Source organism: Telmatherina bonti, assembly GCF_933228915.1.
Source record: "Telmatherina bonti genome assembly, chromosome: 3".
NCBI classification, from domain to species: Eukaryota; Metazoa; Chordata; class Actinopteri; order Atheriniformes; family Telmatherinidae; genus Telmatherina; species Telmatherina bonti.
Window position 1 is genome coordinate 5,533,931 of NC_136621.1, and position 25,894 is coordinate 5,559,824.

The 25,894-nt window shown below is 46.0% G+C and overlaps 1 protein-coding gene across 3 annotated transcripts in view; it reads right to left on the minus strand.

Moving 5' to 3' along the window:
- The window catches only part of LOC306774625 (myomesin-2-like), a 52,894-nt gene extending 27,494 nt beyond the window's left edge, over positions 1–25,400 (minus strand). The window contains exons 1-11 of one of the 3 annotated variants that reach the window (XM_079264759.1): positions 25,286–25,397; positions 24,402–24,528; positions 6,951–7,043; positions 6,713–6,848; positions 5,225–5,376; positions 5,011–5,103; positions 2,147–2,235; positions 2,027–2,065; positions 1,715–1,879; positions 1,472–1,633; positions 1,259–1,400 (exon numbers count right to left, since the gene is read on the minus strand). In XM_079264759.1, coding sequence (XP_079120885.1) covers positions 1,259–1,400; positions 1,472–1,633; positions 1,715–1,879; positions 2,027–2,065; positions 2,147–2,235; positions 5,011–5,103; positions 5,225–5,376; positions 6,713–6,848; positions 6,951–7,043; positions 24,402–24,502 — 1,172 coding nt within the window. In that variant the 5' untranslated portion in view covers positions 24,503–24,528; positions 25,286–25,397. Of the gene's footprint in view, positions 1–1,258; positions 1,401–1,471; positions 1,634–1,714; positions 1,880–2,026; positions 2,066–2,146; positions 2,236–5,010; positions 5,104–5,224; positions 5,377–6,712; positions 6,849–6,950; positions 7,044–24,401; positions 24,529–25,285 lie in introns of all 3 variants that reach the window. The other 2 variants (XM_079264760.1, XM_079264761.1) reach the window with 2 other exon arrangements.
- Positions 25,401–25,894: the final 494 nt, after the last annotated feature.

Consider the following 25,894-nt stretch of genomic DNA (forward strand, 5'->3'; position numbering starts at 1 on the left):
TCACCGTTCCTGTTTTTATCTCTTTGAACTGGCTCCCAGTTTTAGAATAAATTTACAGATCTTCATGTTGACTTTGAAGGCGTTTACATATTTATCTGACAGTTAAGTCAGGTTTTCCTGATTTTATCTTAAACTTTGGATTTTATTTACCGTCTGAATAGTTGTTATGCTGTTTTTGTTTTCTTCGACGAGATTTTGCCTAGTGAATATTTCCTTTGTTTATTTGTGTTTCTTTTGTTTAGAAAAGCGTTTATAATAAAATTCATTTGAACAATATCGGTTCCGAGCCTCATGCTGAAGACCCCCCCCCCCCCCCCCCCCCACTCCCCCCCCACGCACACACACACACACACGAACACACACACACACTGTCGACTATGTTAAAGACCAAACAGTAACAAATTGTTTTAACTTTGGTGAAAATTCAGTGTATTTCTAATGGGATATACAATGCACATAAAGTGAAAGATTGGGGGTAAACACCATTATGACTTTTTTGCTCGTCTTGAGGCAGTAGACATGTGCCAAATTTTGTTGTCCTTTGTCAAAGGTCAAAGTAGACCATCAGCATCTGATCTGCAGATAAAAGTTAGGATTTTAATCAATAACTTTGTTGTCATGGACCCACCGACTGCGGTGGCTTTGAAGTTCCATCGGGATGAAGATGATCCATGTTTACAACTCATTCCGAATGAAAAGTGTCAAACGGAATTTCCTTTGGGTTTTAACAGGGGTGGAAAGTTTCCTTTTCCCAAAGCGAGGGCGGTGTCACGTAAACACTGTTGTGTGGTTACGTTCTTACAGCGACGTAAACGAGTGACGTATCCTCAGCTGGGAAGATGGCGGTGAACGAACAAATTGACCGGACGATGGCAGAAAGTTTGTTTTTAAGTCAGACTGTGTCTCTACACCTTTTCCTCGTTGTTTGCAGTAGGAGCGCACGAGAATCAAGCTGCTGCTGAAAAAACTGCAAACACCACAACTGCAGACCTCTCTGTGTAAACATGTAAACATCTTTCTGCGCATGTCAGACAGCGCCGTTCTGCTCTCATGTTCCCGCTTTAGACTGGTTCCCATGGAAACATGGAAGTCTTAAACGTGGACGATTTCAAAGCGAATGCAGTGAAAGTCTCCATGAAAACGTGGCGACTGAGAGCAGATGTGAAACTAACTCGTGGTGTATTTATTCCATGTCTTCATGTTCATGATCCGGCTCGGCTCTATTTTAAGACTGAAGAGTGTGACAGTGCTGACTGACCGATCCACAAAGTATCCGGTGATTGGAGCCTCATTAACAGTGTTGGGGGGCTTCCAGGCAACCAGGACGTAATCTGAGTTGACGTCATACGCCTTGACGCTCATCGGGGCACCAGGGGCTCCGGCTGCAGGGGGGGCAGCATCTGTGTGGCCAGAAAGACGTCAGTCAGAAGGAGACGTTTTCCTGCATGACGTCAGAGTGGCGATGCAACACCTGAGACGAAGAGGTAGGCGCTGTGCTCAGCGGTGCCATCCTTCGTGAAGATGCGGAGGGTGTAGAGACCCTCGTCGTCCTTGGCCAGGTGAGGCAGGGTCAGACTGGCTGCACCTCCACCCACAGACATCTCCGCCAGCGCGCTCGCTCTCAGCTGCTTGTCTGTCAGACGAGATGGAGGACAGAGTGAGGAGAGACCAGAAGCAGCGGCGGGAGATCTTTCAGGGCGGCGCACACTCTCACCATCTCTGTACCACTGGGCGAGGGGCGGTACGTTGGGGAGGTCGGGCACCACCACCATGGTACACTTCAGCTTGCCGGAGCTGCCTTCCACTCCGAAGCTAACTGGGAACCTGTCGAGCAGGGTGACCTCCAGCTTACTGGGATGGATCTCGGTCAGATGGGGAACTGGAAGCAGGGAACAAGTTCAGCTACACAAAGGATGAGAGAATTCTTACATCATGTCTGCATCCAGCAGAGGTGTTGGGTTCTGGTCCAGTATTTTTGCAACCAAAGCAAACTTTCACTGTCCAGCTGCATCCTCTGTTCTCTTACCTAAACCCAGCTGACAGGACTGCGCAGCTCCTCCTGGGCCTGTGAGGAGAACAGTTTCTCTGTTAGAGAGCAGCTGCCATGTTGGGAAAAGTCTGAATGAGCCAGAGCAGAGAGGCTTACGCTTCACAGTGACGGTAGCTTTGCTTGTGGCGGTGCCGTGCTGGTTGGTGGCCACCGCGCTGTACTCCGCTGTATCGCTCACAACACACCTAAAGGAGGAGGCGAACACACACACACACACACACACCCATCAGTCTCCAAAACCAAAGCCAAATAAACCAAATAATCAAAGCTCCTTCTCATCAAAAACCAAATACTTTGACCAAAATGTCGCTTCGTACAAATTGAGATGAAACCTGCCGTTCAATTAATCATGTTTTATTTACACAGGACTTTCTACACAACTCTGGCGAGTCTCAGGAATTCAGAATAAAGATGCAAAATCATCAAGTCATGAAAATTTATGGAGAAAAATAAACCTGAATGGAATTATATATTAACTTAAAAATAAAATAAATATAGTTAAAGAAATAAAAAAACAGAACTTTGGAAAAAAAAAAAAAAAAGCCATTAATACACAAAAAGTAATTTAAATAATTAGCATATGAATAAAAGTGAAAAAAAGCAAAAAAAATTTAAAAAAAATAATTGATTAGATTAAACAATAAAAGACAAAAAAAAAACAGAAATAAAAATCAGAGTAAAAGTATGATGAACTGAACTGCGTCAACTAAAAGTAGAAATATCTAAAATAATCACAGAAAATTTAATGAATTGAATTAAATTTCATTGACTGATTGATTGATTGATTGGCTCAGAAGACACTGTAAAATAGGTCTGCAGAACTCCACGATGACAACAGGAACAAGCCTCGTTGCCTCCATCAGCCCAACAACAGCAACATGAGTCAGAACGGATGCGACGCGAGTTTCCCGGGATTTTCCTGAAAGCTGATCAATGTTTAACATCCAGAAGAAATCCGGTTTCTTCTTCCAGCAGATTTCCTCCGTTCACCATGCAGCTGACATTAAAACAACCAATGAAGCTCATCTTCTGTCAAATAAAGTAAAATAACATCAAATAAGAATAAAATAAATATTTTCCAGTTATATTTCAATATGTTTCATTATTTTTATTTTAATGTTGTTTCTTTTAAAATCTTTAAATTTTAGTCTAATAAACTTGATGTGCAGAGTCTTTAGGCCAACCCCCATTCCCCCCATCCCCCCATCCCCCCCTCATTCCCCCCATCCCCCCATCCCCCCCTCATTCCCCCCATCCCCCCCATTCCCCCCATCCCCCCATCCCCCCCCCCCCATTCCCCCCACCCCCCCATCCCCCCTCATTCCCCCCATCCCCCCCTCATTCCCCCCATTCCCCCCTCATTCCCCCCATCCCCCCATTCCCCCCTCATTCCCCCCATCCCCCCCATTCCCCACTCATTCCCCCCATCCCCCATCCCCCCCTCATTCCCCCCATTCCCCCCATCCCCCCCATTCCCCCCATCCCCCCCCCCATTCCCCCCACCCCCCCATCCCCCCTCATTCCCCCCATCCCCCCCTCATTCCCCCCATTCCCCCCTCATTCCCCCCATCCCCCCATTCCCCCCTCATTCCCCCCCATCCCCCCCTCATTCCCCCCATCCCCCCATCCCCCCCTCATTCCCCCCATTCCCCCCATCCCCCCATCCCCCCCAGCCTGAGACAAACTCCTCCAGGCTGAAACGCTCAGATGAAGCCATATTTCTGTGGAGCTGCAGGCGCAGATCTTCACGGCGAGGACGATGTCCGGGAACATGACGTGGTCTAACAGAGGAAGAATCTGACGATGAGAATAGAAGAAATGTGACCTTCACCCCGAGCAGAACTATTTTAAGATGATTTTTCTCAGCTGCAGGGGGGGTGAGGTCTGTCCTCCTCCCAGCAGAGCTCTACTTGGATATTTTGGAGCAAACACTTCAGAAACATTTCCTCCGTCACCTGGAGGAAAATTGGCTTTGCAGTGTCCTTGCTGAGACCGTCATGTGATGTGGAAACAGATGTTGTCATTGCTTCAGGAAAAGAAAAACAGAAGGCGAGAAGGAGGAGTGGCATGTTGGGGGGGAGGGAGAAATTCAAGGCTCGAATGACGGAGAGGTCAGTATTTTGACACCAACAGCTGAGCAGTCCTTAAGATGACGACGAGAAGCGGACCGGTCGTAACCTGCAGGATTCTACAGACAGATAGAGGAGAAGGAAAACTCCTGGAAAACTCCTGGAACATTCCTGGAAGAGTCCTGGAAAACTCCTGGAACATTCCTGTTTGTTGGAGTAAACTTTAAATCCAAAACGGTTGCAACCTGTTCTGTCCTCCTGCTTCCTTCTCGCTTCCGGCCGGAGCTCAGATGCTCACCTGGCCTTCAGTAATAATGCAGAATGATGATGAAGATGCTTGTTGTGAAGAGAAAATGACAGCTGGGTCTGGAGAAACTGCAATCATAATCATTTACCGCCATTCACGGCGATACTCAGAAGTCTAAAACACCGTAAACGTTGTTTTTTACTTGATCAGTGTTTAATGTTGGCTTTCTGTGTGTTTTTCCAGCCATCTGGGATGTTTTGTTCTGTTGTTTTATGTAAAACTATGCAGCACATGTTCTTGTATTGTTGTCATTTCTACAGCAATGCAAAACTTCAAGCCTGCATACAAATCCATTAAGATTAATTGTCCCTTCTTTCTGATTGGATGGTGATGAATCGAACTGTCCAATCAGAGAGCAGACTGCTTCCAGCCTCCAGCACTGCTGCAGGTTTTCACCTGTTTTTAATGAGTTTTTAACTCCAGATAAAAGTTAAATCTGCTTTAAACAGATGAAAAATAGACATGAACAGATATAAATAAAGAAAATAAAAGAAGACCTGTAGTGGTTTGATGTAAGTTTGCAGCATTAGGGGCTTAAAGGTGACTTCTAAAGCATCAGCAGTGGTTTTGGGGCAACAACGTACCTGCTAATGATCAAACTGTGGACTCCATACTTGCTTTCAATCTTGTACTTTCCCGGAGCGCTCAGAGGGTCTACCGGCGCTCCTCCTTTATACCTGCACAGAGACCAAACTGTGGTCGGTTTTTTCACCAACATACTGCGTTGCTGCGTCCACTGGAGCTCCTGGAAACTGGGAAGGTGACCTGCTACTGGGACAAGTGGAAAAACCTGCTCACCATTTCACAATGGGCCGTGGATTTCCTTCCACAGTGCAAAAAAGCTTGACGGGGGTCTTCTCCCACACAGTGTGGGACCGCAGGGCCACCAGGAAGTCCGGCATCTTGGGAATTTCCTCCTGTTCCACCTTCTTCTTCATCATGTCCTTCACCTGCAGAGTGGAAGTTCATCAGAGCAAACCTGCTGCAGGTTTAACACGAACTGTGTGCAGGGATTAAATCTGATTAAAATGTTCCTATGCAGCAGATTCACAGCTGAAACATAAAGAATGCAAACAACCGAAACGACGATGTTACAGGGACGGAGACTAAAAGCTTTCTGACTTAACAAAAAGAAGTTTGTGTGAGAAACAGAAACACAGACGTATTTAAAGCACCAGAGAGGTTTCCTCATCCGGGAAGAGATCCTGCAGCATAAAGCATGTCATGCTGGGATCAATAACTGATCAGTCTGATGTGAAGAGGATGTAGAGCAAATGTCAACATGACCAAGACATTCAGACATGATTAATAGGACTGTGACAATGTGCTTTTGTCCCGATTCGATTCCGATTTTTTTGGTGCCAATTTGATTTAAATTGCGATCCTCTTTGATATTGCTGATTTTTGTAGAATAAAACCAAAATATATATATTTACAAAACTTCTTTTTTTTTTTTTTTTTTTGCTCGTCATTTTTCTTGATTTTAATGAGGAACAAACAACACAGTCGGCAGACCATCATTCTGCTACTATAAAGCCTGAGAAGAAAAGTAAAAAGATAAATTAAAACAATAAAAATGATAAAAATATGATGGATTATTTTTATTTTTATATTTTTAGCACTTTTTTATCAACAAAAAAAGAGAATTCTTAAATTTGTGACGCAAAAAATCGCGATATTCGATTTTTTTCGGTTCAATTTCCCACTAAAAGAATAATGTAACCTTTATTTAAACAAACATCATCACTTAGGATGATCATTTTGTTGTAAGTTGAAATAAATTAGATCCAAAACAAATGTACGCATATATCTCCAAACCACAACTCAGTCTAGTTTCACATGAATTATATCAATTTTGTGGAAGGACACCATGTTTTTCATGGACGTAACGTGAGTCCTGGACGCTGCTGCTCATCCTACATTTTCCTTTCAAACGTAGCTGCACATCACCCCCAAAGCCTGGATGTATTTAAGGTAACAGGAAAACAACATAAATACTTTTTAAAAAAATGAGGAAAAAGTCAGGAAAAATATAAGGAAATTTCACATAAATATAAAAATATGAATATACAAAAAAAGAGTGATAAATAAATTGAATGAAAACAAATAGAAAATATATAAAACAAGACGTTTGCTGCAACTTTGCAGTAAGTGGGGAATAAACAGGTTTTATGTCGAAGAAGCTTCATTACGATGAAGAAATAATGCAGCAAACGCTCAGCTGCTGAGTTCATATTTAGAATAAATAAAAGTTTATGCCAATCTGCTGTCTGCGAAGCTGCTCACCTCCTTCTGGATGGTCAGACTCTCCACTTGGGCCTTGGTGGCTATCCTTATCCTGTGGAGCTCCTCCTGAATAACAGCCAGTCCTTTCCCGACATGCGTGGTGACTCTTTGGTACTCCTCAGTCTCCCCAGCGTCCCTGACAACACCACCATGATTCCATCCATCAGCTTCACTTGCCTGTAATTTCACTTTAATGTCAGCTGTTGCAGACAGATGTGTGTAGCCGGTGGGATCTTACCTCTGCCGGAAGGCTGGAACGGTATAGGCTGGTTCTGCCATAGCCTCTGTGGCCTGGGCCTGCACCTTGCTCACCGACTTGGAGCTTGATTTCCTGCAGAGTGGGGGAATTTGTTGCCATGAAACTCCTGCCATGTGAAGCTTGCAAATTTTAGTTTTGCACAAGCGCTTGCCATGTCTGCTCCAGATGTGCATGCTGCTGTCACTAATCTGAAGTAAGTAAGCAGGTCTAATCCTACAGCGTGTTAAGGACACGTACAGCATCCAGGAAACACCTTTTCTTATCCTACAGCGTGTTAAGGACACCTGCAGCATCCAGGAAACACCTTATCTCGTCCTACAGCGTGTTAAGGACACGAAAAGCATCCAGGAAACACCTTTTCTCATCCTACAGCGTGTTAAGGACACATACGGCATCCCGGAAACACCTTTTCTCGTCCTACAGCGTGCTGAGGACACGTACGGCATCCAGGAAACACCTTTTCTTATCCTACAGCGTGTTAAGGACACATACGGCATCCCGGAAACACCTTTTCTTATCCTACAGCGTGTTAAGGACACATACGGCATCCCGGAAACACCTTTTCTCGTCCTACAGCGTGCTGAGGACACGTACGGCATCCAGTAAACACCTTTTCTTATCCTACAGCGTGTTAAGGACACATACGGCATCCAGGAAACACCTTTTCTTATCCTACAGCGTGTTAAGGACACGTACGGCATCCAGGAAACACCTTTTCTCATCCTACAGCGTGTTAAGGACACATACGGGATCCCGGAAACACCTTTTCTCGTCCTACAGCGTGCTGAGGACACGTACGGCATCCAGGAAACACCTTTTCTTATCCTACAGCGTGTTAAGGACACATACGGCATCCAGGAAACACCTTATCTTATCCTACAGCGTGTTAAGGACACGTACGGCATCCAGGAAACACCTTTTCTTATCCTACAGCGTGTTAAGGACACGTACAGCATCCAGGAAACACCTTTTCTTATCCTACAGCGTGTTAAGGACGCGTACGGAATCCAGGTAACACCTTATCTCGTCCTGCAGCGTGTTAAGGACACGCACGGCATCCAGGAAACACCTTTTCTTATCCTACAGCGTGTTAAGGACACGTACGACATCCAGGAAACACCTTTTCTTATCCTACAGCGTGTTAAGTACACATACGGCATCCCGGAAACACCTTTTCTTATCCTACAGCGTGTTAAGGACACGTACAGCATCCAGGAAACACCTTTTCTTATCCTACAGCGTGTTAAGGACGCGTACGGAATCCAGGAAACACCTTATCTCGTCCTGCAGCGTGTTAAGGACACGCACGGCATCCAGGAAACACCTTTTCTTATCCTACAGCGTGTTAAGGACACGTACGACATCCAGGGAACACCTTTTCTTATCCTACAGCGTGTTAAGGACACGTACAGCATCCAGGAAACACCTTTTCTTATCCTACAGCGTGTTAAGGACATGTACGGCATCCAGGAAACACCTTTTCTCATCCTACAGCGTGTTAAGGACACCCACTGCATCCAGGAAACACCTTTTCTCATCCTACAGCGTGTTAAGGACACGTACGGCATCCAGGAAACACCTTATCTCGTCCTACAGCATGCTGAGGACACGTACGGCATCCAGGAAACACCTTTTCTTATCCTACAGCGTGTTAAGGACACCTGCAGCATCCAGGAAACACCTTATCTCGTCCTACAGCGTGTTAAGGACGCGTATGGCATCCAGTAAACACCTTTTCTTATCCTACTGCGTGTTAAGGACACGTACGGCATCCAGGAAATACCTTTTCTTATCCTACAGCGTGTTGAGGACACGTAAGACATCCAGGGAACACCTTTTCTTATCCTACAGCGTGTTAAGGACACGTACAGCATCCAGGAAACACCTTTTCTTATCCTACAGCGTGTTAAGGACATGTACGGCATCCAGGAAACACCTTTTCTCATCCTACAGCGTGTTAAGGACACCCACTGCATCCAGGAAAAACCTTTTCTCATCCTACAGCGTGTTAAGGACACGTACGGCATCCAGGAAACACCTTATCTCGTCCTACAGCGTGCTGAGGACACGTACGGCATCCAGGAAACACCTTTTCTTATCCTACAGCGTGTTGAGGACACCTGCAGCATCCAGGAAACACCTTATCTCGTCCTACAGCGTGTTAAGGACGCGTATGGCATCCAGTAAACACCTTTTCTTATCCTACTGCGTGTTAAGGACACGTACGGCATCCAGGAAATACCTTTTCTTATCCTACTGCGTGTTAAGGACACGTACAGCATCTAGGAAACACCTGTTCTTATCCTACAGCGTGTTAAGGACACGTATGGCATCCAGTAAACACCTTTTCTTATCCTACAGCGTGTTAAGGACACGTACGGCATCCCGGAAACACCTTTTCTTATCCTACAGCGTGTTAAGGACACGTATGGCATCCAGTAAACACCTTTTCTTATCCTACAGCGTGTTAAGGACACGTATGGCATCCAGGAAACACCTTTTCTTATCCTACAGCGTGTTAAGGACACGTACGGCATCCCGGAAAAACCTTTTCTTATCCTACAGCGTGTTAAGGACACGTACGGCATCCAGTAAACAGCTTATCTCGTCCTACAGCGTGTTAAGGACACCTGCAGCATCCAGGAAACACCTTTTCTCGTCCTACAGCGTATTAAGATGCGTACGGCATCCAGGAAACACCTTATCTCGTCCTACAGCGTGTTAAGGACACGTACGGCATCCAGGAAACACCTTTTCTTATCCTACAGCGTGTTAAGGACACGTATGGCATCCAGGAAACACCTTATCTTATCCTACAGCGTGTTAAGGACACGTATGGCATCCAGGAAACACCTTATCTTATCCTACAGCGTGTTAAGGACACGTATGGCATCCAGGAAATACCTTTTCTTATCCTACAGCGTGTTAAGGACACCTGCAGCATCCAGGAAACACCTTTTCTTATCCTACAGCGTGTTAAGGACACGTATGGCATCCAGGAAACACCTTATCTTATCCTTCAGCGTGTTAAGGACACGTATGGCATCCAGGAAACACCTTATCTTATCCTACAGCGTGTTAAGGACACCTGCAGCATCCAGGAAACACCTTTTCTTATCCTACAGCGTGTTAAGGACACGTATGGCATCCAGGAAACACCTTATCTTATCCTACAGCGTGTTAAGGACACGTATGGCATCCAGGAAACACCTTTTCTTATCCTACAGCGTGTTAAGGACACCTGCAGCATCCAGAAAACACCTTTTCTCGTCCTACAGCGTGTTAAGGACACATACGGCATCCAGGAAAAAACCTTTTCTTATCCTACAGCGTGTTAAGGACACGTATGGCATCCAGGAAACACCTTATCTTATCCTACAGCGTGTTAAGGACACGTATGGCATCCAGGAAACACCTTTTCTTATCCTACAGCGTGTTAAGGACACCTGCAGCATCCAGGAAACACCTTTTCTCGTCCTACAGCGTATTAAGACGCGTACGGCATCCAGGAAACACCTTATCTCGTCCTACAGCGTGTTACGGACACGTACGGCATCCAGGAAACACCTTTTCTTATCCTACAGCGTGTTAAGGACACGTACAGCATCCAGGAAACACCTTTTTTTTTATCCTACAACGTCTTCAGGACACCTGCAGCATCCAGGAAACACCTTTTCTTATCCTACAGCGTGTTGAGGACACCTGCAGCATCCCGGAAACACCTTTTCTTATCCTACAGCGTGTTAAGGACACGTACGGCATCCAGGAAACACCTTTTCTTATCCTACAGTGTGTTAAGGACACATACGGCATCCCGGAAACACCTTTTCTTATCCTACAGCGTGTTAAGGACACGTACGGCATCCAGGAAACACCTTTTCTTATCCTACAGCGTGTTAAGGACACGTACGGCATCCAGGAAACACCTTATCTTATCCTACAGCGTGTTAAGTACACGTACGGCATCCAGGAAACACCTTTTCTTATCCTACAGCGTGTTAAGGACACGCACGGCATCCAGGAAACACCTTTTCTCATCCTACAGCGTGTTAAGGACACGCACTGCATCCAGGAAACACCTTTTCTCATCCTACAGCGTGTTAAGGACACGTACGGCATCCAGGAAACACCTTTTCTTATCCTACAACGTGTTAATGACACCTGCAGCATCCACGAAACACCTTATCTTATCCTACAGCGTGTTGAGGACACCACAGCATCCAGGAAACACCTTATCTCGTCCTACAGCGTGTTAAGGATGCGTACGGCATCCATTAAACACCTTTTCTTATCCTACTGCGTGTTAAGGACACGTACGGCATCCAGGAAACACCTTTTCTTATCCTACAGCGTGTTAAGGACACGTACAGCATCCAGGAAACACCTTTTCTTATCCTACAGCGTGTTAAGGACGCGTACGGAATCCAGGAAACACCTTATCTCGTCCTACACCGTGTTAAGGACGCGTACGGAATCCAGGAAACACCTTTTCTTTTCCTACAGCGTGTTAAGGACGCGTACGGAATCCAGGAAACACCTTTTCTTATCCTACAGCGTGTTAAGGACGCGTACAGCATCCAGGAAACACCTTTTTTTTTATCCTACAACGTCTTCAGGAAACCTGCAGCATCCAGGAAACACCTTTTCTTATCCTACAGTGTGTTGAGGACACGTGCAGCATCCCGGAAACACCTTTTCTTATCCTACAGCGTGTTAAGGACACGTACGGCATCCAGGAAACACCTTTTCTTATCCTACAGCGTGTTAAGGACACATACGGCATCCCGGAAACACCTTTTCTTATCCTACACCGTGTTAAGGACACGTACGGCATCCAGGAAACACCTTTTCTTATCCTACAGCGTGTTAAGGACACGTACGGCATCCAGGAAACACCTTATCTTATCCTACAGCGTGTTAAGGACACGTACGGCATCCAGGAAACACCTTTTCTTATCCTACAGCGTGTTAAGGACACGCACGGCATCCAGGAAACACCTTTTCTCATCCTACAGCGTGTTAAGGACACGTACAGCATCCAGGAAACACCTTTTCTTATCCTACAGCGTGTTAAGGACATGTACGGCATCCAGTAAACAGCTTATCTTGTCCTACTGCGTGTTAAGGACATGTACGGCATCCAGGAAACACCTTACCTCATCCTACAGCGTGTTAAGGACACGCACTGCATCCAGGAAACTTCTTTTCTCATCCTACAGCGTGTTAAGGACACGTACGGCATCCAGGAAACACCTTTTCTTATCCTACAACGTGTTAAGGACACGTACGGCATCCAGGAAACACCTTATCTCGTCCTACAGCGTGTTAAGGACACCTGCAGCATCCAGGACACACCTTTTCTCATCCTACAGCGTGTTAAGGACACGTACGGCATCCAGGAAACACCTTATCTCGTCCTACAACGTGTTAATGACACCTGCAGCATCCACGAAACACCTTATCTTATCCTACAGCGTGTTGAGGACACCTGCAGCATCCAGGAAACACCTTATCTTGTCCTACAGTGTGTTAAGGATGCGTACGGCATCCATTAAACACCTTTTCTTATCCTACTGCGTGTTAAGGACACGTACGGCATCCAGGAAACACCTTTTCTTATCCTACAGCGTGTTAAGGACACGTACAGCATCCAGGAAACACCTTTTCTTATCCTACAGCGTGTTAAGGACACGTACGGAATCCAGGAAACACCTTATCTCGTCCTACACCGTGTTAAGGACGCGTACGGAATCCAGGAAACACCTTTTCTTATCCTACAGCGTGTTAAGGACGCGTACGGAATCCAGGAAACACCTTTTCTTATCCTACAGCGTGTTAAGGACGCGTACGGAATCCAGGAAACACCTTTTCTTATCCTACAGCGTGTTAAGGACACGTACGACATCCAGGAAACACCTTATCTCGTCCTGCAGCGTGTTAAGGACACATACGGCATCCCGGAAACACCTTTTCTTATCCTACAGCGTGTTAAGGACACGTACAGCATCCAGGAAACACCTTTTCTTATCCTACAGCGTGTTAAGGACGCGTACGGAATCCAGTAAACACCTTATCTCGTCCTACAGCGTGTTAAGGACACGCAAGGCATCCAGGAAACACCTTTTCTTATCCTACAGCGTGTTAAGGACACATACGGCATCCAGGAAACACCTTTTCTCATCCTACAGCGTGTTAAGGACACGTACAGCATCCAGGAAACACCTTTTCTTATCCTACAGCGTGTTAAGGACACGTACGGCATCCAGTAAACAGCTTATCTCGTCCTACTGCGTGTTAAGGACATGTACGGCATCCAGGAAACACCTTACCTCATCCTACAGCGTGTTAAGGACACGCACTGCATCCAGGAAACACCTTTTCTCATCCTACAGCGTGTTAAGGACACGTACGGCATCCAGGAAACACCTTTTCTTATCCTACAACGTGTTAAGGACACGTACGGCATCCAGGAAACACCTTATCTCGTCCTACAGCGTGTTAAGGACACCTGCAGCATCCAGGACACACCTTTTCTCATCCTACAGCGTGTTAAGGACACGTACGGCATCCAGGAAACACCTTATCTCGTCCTACAACGTGTTAATGACACCTGCAGCATCCACGAAACACCTTATCTTATCCTACAGCGTGTTGAGGACACCACAGCATCCAGGAAACACCTTATCTCGTCCTACAGCGTTTTAAGGATGCGTACGGCATCCATTAAACACCTTTTCTTATCCTACTGCGTGTTAAGGACACGTACGGCATCCAGGAAACACCTTTTCTTATCCTACAGCGTGTTAAGGACACGTACAGCATCCAGGAAACACCTTTTCTTATCCTACAGCGTGTTAAGGACGCGTACGGAATCCAGGAAACACCTTATCTCGTCCTACACCGTGTTAAGGACGCGTACGGAATCCAGGAAACACCTTTTCTTATCCTACAGCGTGTTAAGGACGCGTACGGAATCCAGGAAACACCTTTTCTTATCCTACAGCGTGTTAAGGACGCGTACAGCATCCAGGAAACACCTTTTTTTTTATCCTACAACGTCTTCAGGACACCTGCAGCATCCAGGAAACACCTTTTCTTATCCTACAGTGTGTTGAGGACACGTGCAGCATCCCGGAAACACCTTTTCTTATCCTACAGCGTGTTAAGGACACGTACGGCATCCAGGAAACACCTTTTCTTATCCTACACCGTGTTAAGGACACGTACGGCATCCAGTAAACAGCTTATCTTGTCCTACTGCGTGTTAAGGACATGTACGGCATCCAGGAAACACCTTACCTCATCCTACAGCGTGTTAAGGACACGCACTGCATCCAGTAAACACCTTTTCTTATCCTACAGCGTGTTAAGGACACCTGCAGCATCCAGGAAACACCTTATCTCGTCCTACAGCGTGTTAAGGACGCGTATGGCATCCAGGAAACACCTTTTCTTATCCTACTGCGTGTTAAGGACACGTACGGCATCCAGGAAATACCTTTTCTTATCCTACTGCGTGTTAAGGACACGTACGGCATCTAGGAAACACCTTTTCTTATCCTACAGCGTGTTAAGGACACGTATGGCATCCAGTAAACACCTTTTCTTATCCTACAGCGTGTTAAGGACACGTACGGCATCCCGGAAACACCTTTTCTTATCCTACAGCGTGTTAAGGACACGTATGGTATCCAGTAAACACCTTTTCTTATCCTACAGCGTGTTAAGGACACGTATGGCATCCAGGAAGCACCTTTTCTTATCCTACAGCGTGTTAAGGACACGTACGGCATCCCGGAAAAACCTTTTCTTATCCTACAGCGTGTTAAGGACACGTACGGCATCCAGTAAACAGCTTATCTCGTCCTACAGCGTGTTAAGGACACCTGCAGCATCCAGGAAACACCTTTTCTCGTCCTACAGCGTATTAAGATGCGTACGGCATCCAGGAAACACCTTATCTCGTCCTACAGCGTGTTAAGGACACGTACGGCATCCAGGAAACACCTTTTCTTATCCTACAGCATGTTAAGGACACGTATGGCATCCAGGAAACACCTTATCTTATCCTACAGCGTGTTAAGGACACGTATGGCATCCAGGAAACACCTTTTCTTATCCTACAGCGTGTTGAGGACACCTGCAGCATCCAGGAAACACCTTATCTTATCCTACAGCGTGTTGAGGACACCTGCAGCATCCAGGAAACACCTTATCTCGTCCTACAGCGTGTTAAGGATGCGTGCGGCATCCATTAAACACCTTTTCTTATCCTACTGCGTGTTAAGGACACGTACGGCATCCAGGAAACACCTGTTCTTATCCTACAGCGTGTTAAGGACACCTGCAGCATCCAGGAAACACCTTTTCTCGTCCTACAGCGTATTAAGACGCGTACGGCATCCAGGAAACACCTTTTCTCATCCTACAGCGTGTTAAGGACACGTACGGCATCCAGGAAACACCTTTTCTCATCCTACAGCGTGTTAAGGACACATACGGCATCCAGGAAACACCTTTTCTCGTCCTACAGCATGCTGAGGACACGTACGGCATCCAGGAAACACCTTTTCTTATCCTACAGCGTGTTGAGGACACCTGCAGCATCCAGGAAACACCTTTTCTTATCCTACAGCGTGTTGAGGACACCTGCAGCATCCAGGAAACACCTTATCTCGTCCTACAGCGTGTTAAGGACGCGTATGGCATCCAGGAAACACCTTATCTTATCCTACAGCGTGTTAAGGACACGTATGGCATCCAGGAAACACCTTTTCTTATCCTACAGCGTGTTAAGGACACCTGCAGCATCCAGGAAACACCTTTTCTCGTCCTACAGCGTGTTAAGGACACATACGGCATCCAGGAAACACCTTTTCTTATCCTACAGCGTGTTAAGGACACGTATGGCATCCAGGAAACACCTTATCTTATCCTACAGCGTGTTAAGGACACGTATGGCATCCAGGAAATACCTTTTCTTATCCTACAGCGTGTTAAGGACACGTACAGCATCCAGGAAACACCTTTTTTTTTATCCTACAACGTCTTAAGGACACCTGCAGCATCCAGGAAACACCTTTTCTTATCCTACAGCGTGTTGAGGACACCTGCAGCATCCCGGAAACACCTTATCTTATCCTACAGCGTGTTAAGGACACGTACGGCATCCAGGAAACACCTTTTCTTATCCTACAGCGTGTTAAGGACACGTACAGCATCCAGGAAACACCTTTTCTTATCCTACAGCGTGTTAAGGACACGTACGGCATCCAGTAAACAGCTTATCTCGTCCTACTGCGTGTTAAGGACGCGTACGGAATCCAGGAAACACCTTATCTCGTCCTGCAGCGTGTTGAGGACACGCACGGCATCCAGGAAACACCTTTTCTCATCCTACAGCGTGTTAAGGACACGTACAGCATCCAGGAAACACCTTTTCTTATCCTACAGCCTGTTAAGGACACGTACGGCATCCAGTAAACAGCTTATCTCGTCCTACTGCGTGTTAAGGACATGTACGGCATCCAGGAAACACCTTATCTCATCCTACAGCGTGTTAGAGACACCCACTGCATCCAGGAAACACCTTTTCTCGTCATACAGCATGCTGAGGACATGTACGGCATCCAGGAAACACCTTTTCTTATCCTACAGCGTGTTAAGGACACCTGCAGCATCCAGGAAACACCTTTTCTTATCCTACAGCGTGTTGAGGACACCTGCAGCATCCCGGAAACACCTTATCTTATCCTACAGCGTGTTAAGGACACGTACGGCATCCAGGAAACACCTTTTCTTATCCTACAGCGTATTAAGGACACATACGGCATCCCGGAAACACCTTTTCTTATCCTACACTGTGTTAAGGACACGTACGGCATCCAGGAAACACGTTTTCTTATCCTACAGCGTGTTAAGGACACGTACAGCATCCAGGAAACACCTTTTCTTATCCTACAGCCTGTTAAGGACACGTACGGCATCCAGTAAACGGCTTATCTCGTCCTACTGCGTGTTAAGGACGCGTACGGAATCCAGGAAACACCTTATCTCGTCCTGCAGCGTGTTGAGGACACGCACGGCATCCAGGAAACACCTTTTCTCATCCTACAGCGTGTTAAGGACACGTACAGCATCCAGGAAACACCTTTTCTTATCCTACAGCCTGTTAAGGACACGTACGGCATCCAGTAAACAGCTTATCTCGTCCTACTGCGTGTTAAGGACATGTACGGCATCCAGGAAACACCTTATCTCATCCTACAGCGTGTTAAAGACACCCACTGCATCCAGGAAACACCTTTTCTCGTCCTACAGCATGCTGAGGACATGTACGGCATCCAGGAAACACCTTTTCTTATCCTACAGCGTGTTAAGGACACCTGCAGCATCCAGGAAACACCTTATCTCGTCCGACAGCGTGTTAAGGACGCGTATGGCATCCAGTAAACACCTTTTCTTATCCTACTGCGTGTTAAGGACACGTACGGCATCCAGGAAATACCTTTTCTTATCCTACTGAGTGTTAAGGACACGTACGGCATCTAGGAAACACCTTTTCTTATCCTACAGCGTGTTAAGGACACGTATGGCATCCAGTAAACACCTTTTCTTATCCTACAGCGTGTTAAGGACACGTATGGCATCCAGGAAACACCTTTTCTTATCCTACAGCGTGTTAAGGACACGTACGGTATCCCGGAAAAACCTTTTCTTATCCTACAGCGTGTTAAGGACACGTACGGCATCCAGTAAACAGCTTATCTCGTCCTACAGCGTGTTAAGGACACCTGCAGAATCCAGGAAACACCTTTTCTCGTTCTACAGCGTATTAAGATGCGTACGGCATCCAGGAAACACCTTATCTCGTCCTACAGCGTGTTAAGGACACGTACGGCATCCAGGAAACACCTTTTCTTATCCTACAGCGTGTTAAGGACACGTATGGCATCCAGGAAACACCTTATCTTATCCTACAGCGTGTTAAGGACACGTATGGCATCCAGGAAACACCTTATCTTATCCTACAGCGTGTTAAGGACACGTATGGCATCCAGGAAACACCTTTTCTTATCCTACAGCGTGTTAAGGACACCTGCAGCATCCAGGAAACACCTTTTCTTATCCTACAGCGTGTTAAGGACACGTATGGCATCCAGGAAACACCTTATCTTATCCTACAGCGTGTTAAGGACACGTATGGCATCCAGGAAACACCTTTTCTTATCCTACAGCGTGTTAAGGACACCTGCAGCATCCAGGAAACACCTTTTCTCGTCCTACAGCGTGTTAAGGACACGTATGGCATCCAGGAAACACCTTATCTTATCCTACAGCGTGTTAAGGACACGTATGGCATCCAGGAAACACCTTTTCTTATCCTACAGCGTGTTAAGGACACGTACAGCATCCAGGAAACACCTTTTTTTTTATCCTACAACGTATTAAGGACACCTGCAGCATCCAGGAAACACCTTTTCTTATCCTACAGCGTGTTGAGGACACCTGCAGCATCCCGGAAACACCTTATCTTATCCTACAGCGTGTTAAGGACACGTACGGCATCCAGGAAACACCTTTTCTTATCCTACAGCGTATTAAGGACACATACGGCATCCCGGAAACACCTTTTCTTATCCTACACTGTGTTAAGGACACGTACGGCATCCAGGAAACACGTTTTCTTATCCTACAGCGTGTTAAGGACACGTACAGCATCCAGGAAACACCTTTTCTTATCCTACAGCGTGTTAAGGACACGTACGGCATCCAGTAAACAGCTTATCTCGTCGTACTGCGTGTTAAGGACATGTACGGCATCCAGGAAACACCTTACCTCATCCTACAGCGTGTTAAGGACACGTACAGCATCCAGGAAACACCTTTTCTTATCCTACAGCGTGTTAAGGACACGTACGGCATCCAGGAAACACCTTATCTCGTCCTACAACGTGTTAATGACACCTGCAGCATCCACGAAACGCCTTATCTTATCCTACAGCGTGTTGAGGACACCTGCAGCATCCAGGAAACACCTTATCTCGTCCTACAGCGTGTTAAGGATGCGTACGGCATCCATTAAACACCTTTTCTTATCCTACTGCGTGTTAAGGAAACGTACGGCATCCAGGAAACACCTTATCTTATCCTACAGCGTGTTAAGGACACGTATGGCATCCAGGAAACACCTGTTCTTATCCTACAGCGTGTTAAGGACACCTGCAGCATCCAGGAAACACCTTTTCTCGTCCTACAGCGTATTAAGACGTGTACGGCATCCAGGAAACACCTTATCTCGTCCTACAGCGTGTTAAGGACACGTACGGCATCCAGGAAACACCTTTTCTTATCCTACAGCGTGTTAAGGACACGTACAGCATCCAGGAAACACCTTTTTTTTTTATCCTACAACGTCTTAAGGACACCTGCAGCATCCAGGAAACACCTTTTCTTATCCTACAGCGTGTTGAGGACACCTGCAGCATCCATTAAACACCTTTTCTTATCCTACAGCGTGTTAAGGACACGTACGGCATCCAGTAAACAGCTTATCTCGTCCTACAGCGTGTTAAGGACACCTGCAGCATCCAGGAAACACCTTTTCTCGTCCTACAGCGTATTCAGACGCGTACGGCATCCAGGAAACACCTTATCTCGTCCTACAGCGTGTTAAGGACACGTACGGCATCCAGGAAACACCTTTTCTTATCCTACAGCGTGTTAAGGACACGTATGGCATCCAGGAAACACCTTATCTTATCCTACAGCGTGTTAAGGACACGTATGGCATCCAGGAAACACCTTATCTTATCCTACAGCGTGTTAAGGACATGTACGGCATCCAGGAAACACCTTTTCTTATCCTACAGCGTGTTAAGGACACCTGCAGCATCCAGGAAACACCTTTTCTCGTCCTACAGCGTGTTAAGGACATGTACGGCATCCAGTAAACAGCTTATCTCGTCCTACTGTGTGTTAAGGACATGTACGGCATCCAGGAAACACCTTACCTCATCCTACAGCGTGTTAAGGACACGTACAGCATCCAGGAAACACCTTTTCTTATCCTACAGCGTGTTAAGGACACGTATGGCATCCAGTAAACAGCTTATCTCGTCGTACTGCGTGTTAAGGACATGTACGGCATCCAGGAAACACCTTACCTCATCCTACAGCGTGTTAAGGACACGCACTGCATCCAGGAAACACCTTTTCTCATCCTACAGCGTGTTAAGGACACGTACGGCATCCAGGAAACACCTTATCTCGTCCTACAACGTGTTAATGACACCTGCAGCATCCACGAAACGCCTTATCTTATCCTACAGCGTGTTGAGGACACCTGCAGCATCCAGGAAACACCTTATCTCGTCCTACAGCGTGTTAAGGATGCGTACGGCATCCATTAAACACCTTTTCTTATCCTACTGCGTGTTAAGGAAACGTACGGCATCCAGGAAACACCTTATCTTATCCTACAGCGTGTTAAGGACACGTATGGCATCCAGGAAACACCTGTTCTTATCCTACAGCGTGTTAAGGACACCTGCAGCATCCAGGAAACACCTTTTCTCGTCCTACAGCGTATTAAGACGTGTACGGCATCCAGGAAACACCTTATCTCGTCCTACAGCGTGTTAAGGACACGTACGGCATCCAGGAAACACCTTTTCTTATCCTACAGCGTGTTAAGGACACGTACAGCATCCAGGAAACACCTTTTTTTTTTATCCTACAACGTCTTAAGGACACCTGCAGCATCCAGGAAACACCTTTTCTTATCCTACAGCGTGTTGAGGACACCTGCAGCATCCATTAAACACCTTTTCTTATCCTACAGCGTGTTAAGGACACGTACGGCATCCAGTAAACAGCTTATCTCGTCCTACAGCGTGTTAAGGACACCTGCAGCATCCAGGAAACACCTTTTCTCGTCCTACAGCGTATTCAGACGCGTACGGCATCCAGGAAACACCTTATCTCGTCCTACAGCGTGTTAAGGACACGTACGGCATCCAGGAAACACCTTTTCTTATCCTACAGCGTGTTAAGGACACGTATGGCATCCAGGAAACACCTTATCTTATCCTACAGCGTGTTAAGGACACGTATGGCATCCAGGAAACACCTTATCTTATCCTACAGCGTGTTAAGGACATGTACGGCATCCAGGAAACACCTTTTCTTATCCTACAGCGTGTTAAGGACACCTGCAGCATCCAGGAAACACCTTTTCTCGTCCTACAGCGTGTTAAGGACATGTACGGCATCCAGTAAACAGCTTATCTCGTCCTACTGTGTGTTAAGGACATGTACGGCATCCAGGAAACACCTTACCTCATCCTACAGCGTGTTAAGGACACGCACTGCATCCAGGAAACACCTTTTCTCATCCTACAGCGTGTTAAGGACACGTACGGCATCCAGGAAACACCTTTTCTTATCCTACAACGTGTTAAGGACACGTACGGCATCCAGGAAACACCTTATCTCGTCCTACAGCGTGTTAAGGACACCTGCAGCATCCAGGACACACCTTTTCTCATCCTACAGCGTGTTAAGGACACGTACGGCATCCAGGAAACACCTTATCTCGTCCTACAACGTGTTAATGACACCTGCAGCATCCACGAAACACCTTATCTTATCCTACAGCGTGTTGAGGACACCTGCAGCATCCAGGAAACACCTTATCTCGTCCTACAGCGTGTTAAGGACGCGTACGGCATCCATTAAACACCTTTTCTTATCCTACTGCGTGTTAAGGACACGTACGGCATCCAGGAAACACCTTATCTTATCCTACAGCGTGTTAAGGACACGTATGGCATCCAGGAAACACCTTATCTTATCCTACAGCGTGTTAAGGACACCTGCAGCATCCAGGAAACACCTTTTCTCGTCCTACAGCGTATTAAGACACGTATGGCATCCAGGAAACACCTTATCTCGTCCTACAGCGTGTTAAGGACACGTACGGCATCCAGGAAACACCTTATCTTATCCTACAGCGTGTTAAGGACACGTATGGCATCCAGGAAACACCTTTTCTTATCCTACAGCGTGTTAAGGACACGTACGGCATCCAGGAAACACCTTTTCTCGTCCTACAGCGTGTTAAGGACATGTACGGCATCCAGGAAACACCTTTTCTTATCCTACAGCGTGTTAAGGACACGTATGGCATCCAGGAAACACCTTTTCTTATCCTACAGCGTGTTAAGGACACGTATGGCATCCAGGAAACACCTTTTCTTATCCTACAGCGTGTTAAGGACACGTACGGCATCCAGGAAACACCTTTTCTTATCCTACAGCGTGTTAAGGACACGTACAGCATCCAGGAAACACCTTTTCTTATCCTACAGCGTGTTAAGGACACGTATGGCATCCAGGAAACACCTTTTCTCGTCCTACAGCGTGTTAAGGACATGTACGGCATCCAGGAAACACCTTTTCTTATCCTACAGCGTGTTAAGGACACGTACGGCATCCAGGAAACACCTTATCTTATCCTACAGCGTGTTAAGGACACGTACGGCATCCAGGAAACACCTTTTCTTATCCTACAGCGTGTTAAGGACACGTACAGCATCCAGGAAACACCTTTTCTTATCCTACAGCGTGTTAAGGACACGTATGGCATCCAGGAAACACCTTATCTTATCCTACAGCGTGTTAAGGACACATACGGCATCCAGGAAACACCCTTTCTTATCCTACAGCGTGTTAAGAACACGTACAGCATCCAGGAAACACCTTTTCTTATCCTACAGCGTGTTAAGGACACGTATGGCATCCAGGAAACACCCTTTCTTATCCTACAGCGTGTTAAGGACACGTATGGCATCCAGGAAACACCTTATCTTATCCTACAGCGTGTTAAGGACATGTAGGGCATCCAGGAAACACCTTTTTCCGCGAATCCTTTTTATTGCAGCTAATCAGAGAAACATGCTGCAACTAGTCAGCGAGCTTTTAACCAGCTGATGGTGGTTAGTGCCACAGAAACACCTGGCCAGCAGTTATCAGGAGCTGATCAGTTTCCTCTTAGTCTGAAGGAAACCCGAGCCGGTTCTGGTACCACTAAGTTTAGCTATGAGATCCGGTCCCAGATGTAGGTCAGGTTGAAGTGTTGGCATGAGGTTCTGGCACGAGGCAGCGCGTCCGCTTTCTGCAGACATGCTGATCGAACTGGGCGAACTGGGACCTAAACTGGTTCCATACGACAAATGCAGAATTCCACGTGAATATCGGTTTCATGGCGACATCATGGCGTTAAGACGGTTTCTCCCTCAGATCTTTCAGTCACGTCGAGTCCTGATAGAAAGCACGAATGAATTTAACCCTTTAAATGTCGTTTTTAACATGCAGCTCTTTATCCTTCGACCAAAAACACACCAAAGCCTTCCTTCCTGCCTTCCTTCCTTCTTTCCCTCCCTCCATCCTTTCTTTCTTCCTGCCTTCCTTCCTTCTTTCCTTCCCTCCATCCTTTCTTCCTTCCTACCTTCCTTCCCACCTTCCTTCCTTCTTTCCTTCCTCTCCACCCTTTCTTCCTTCCTGCCTTCCTTCCTTCTTTCCTTCCCTCCATCCTTTCTTCCTTCCTACCGTCCTTCCCACCTGCCTTCCTTCTTTCCTTCCTCTCCAACCTTTCTTCCTTCCTTCCTTCCTTCCTTCCCTCCTCCTTTCCTTCCAGACTAAAATGTACTTAACTGATGAAAAACTTTCATTTTGACAAAGACATCTTATGACCTAACAGGCATTTAAAGGGTTAATATAATTTGTGTGATTACATATTTTGGTGATTTTTATTGGGGCTGAATTTGTGTGAGAGTTTTGAGGAAAAAATGGGAGAAAACAGTAAAATATTCATCTGTATTGGTTTGATAGGGATTTTAGGGAGAAGACTTTTTCTCCTCTAATGACCTGAAAAGGTTGTAAATTTGTTTCCTGCTGATCTTAAAGACAAAATTCACCTGGAATTGCAAAGTTCTTCTAAAGAACCTCAATATTTTCTGTAAAAAGAGCCTCCCATACGGAGAAACACAACTTAAGGGGCGCCATACGCTGAGGGAAACATGCCAAGGAAGGACAGGAAGGGTCAGCACTGTGTCCTCACAGCTTAGTTAATTTAAAACATTCATATTAATATGTAAACTAATTTTTACTTTTTTTTATTTTGTGAGCAGATATGTCGTCCTTTGCCTTAAAAACATGAATCATGTGATTTTCTTTAAGGGGTAAACAGCACTGGTTTCCGTTCTGTTTTGTATTGACCGGCTTCAACCGTGATGTCAGAGCTGGAAGCAGACAGGTGCAGCAAACAGCTGTATGTGTGCATGTGAGTGTGCACGATGGGCTCCACCTGGCGAAGCAGCAGCAGCAGCAGCGCTTTACAAACGCAGCAGGTACGTGCCACCCTCATACCTCTCTGTCTGCTGCTTGACAACATGCTTATGATAGGCATAGTCAGTTTTCACTTGGCTCGCATGCTTCCTCTTATACCAAGGTATGACTTTGGAAGCCATGACTGGAACACTTCAAGGAGACCTGGCTGAGAGCACCAGGGGGAGGGGAGACCAAGGCATGTTAGAAATGTTACAGAGCAGCTGACATTCTGCAGCAAATTCAGAAAACAGACTGTTTCTTCATCAGGAGCAGCTCCCGTCAGGAGTTCCTTCTGCTGGGATATTTCCTATGATCAACTGCTGAAACACTCAAATATAATCAATAAATACACATAACTGTCTTGTAGGAATGAACAGCAGGACAGCTGTAGCAGCTTCTCCTTTAGCCAGCGCTCCCAGTGTTCCCCTTACAACCTTACCGAGCTCAGCTATGAATAGCCTGCAGCCGTCTGCAGATTCCAGGACCAGAGAAACGGAGACAATTGATAAACCAAACTGTCAGACATGGTTTGATGAAAAAGCAGGACATCTGAGTAAACTCCCAAAAGAAAAGACGATGAGCAGGTAAACCTGATGACATTCCCACATCGTCTCTGTGGTTAATTACATTTCTAATTAGTCTTGGGGTATTTCATCACACTAACAGCTTTATCTGAGTCTTTTTTACTGAAACGAACGATGAAAACTAGGCTGAGCGAGCTCTCCACGCCGTGGTGTGTGTACACACTGCTGCTTGCTGTGCTCGTCACACACCACACACACATAAAAACATTTCTTTTAGCACCAAACTTCACCTGAACACAGGTCTGAACACAGAAAACTGCCCCTCCTGCTTTCAACCTTCACTTTTAAATATCATTTCTGCAAACAACCAAACAGTAAATATGAAGAAAAGTGACTTACCCCAAGAGATTAAAACAGCGCAAAGCGGTGGCAGAACAGCCTGATGCCGCTTGGGAAGCACTTGCTGATGGTAACAAAAATATTACCCTCTCACCAGAGGAATGCTGGTCCCCTTCCACCCCTTGTATGGATGCACTTAAGACTATATATAGCTTTTACCCCCCGAATTTCATTCTCATTCTGCACTTTGGAGATGGAGAGCATACATCTGTGGCTGCTTATTTCATGAATTATTTGGAATTATTTGTCTCAGCTTCTGCTTTTAGCATTTTTAAAAATGTTTTTAGCTGCAAATAAACAAAAGGTGATACAAGGAAAAGAGAAAAAGGGTCTCTGAGATGAAGGGAAATAGGACTGAACAAGCCCCATCATGGGCAGGAAGCTTGGGGTTATGTATGTTTGAATGTAGAGCATATGAACTAATGTAGAATAAAGTTATTTTAATGTTAATTTTCTGTCAGGTCAGAACACTTGCAGCCCAATGAGACCATTTTAGGGTTCTGAAGACAGCCTGTCCTCCTTGGCGCAACACTTGCAGGCAGGAGTCAAGTTATTTTTAACAGCAGGTCCTCTGTTACAGTGATACCCTCAACTTCTTACTGTACTGGA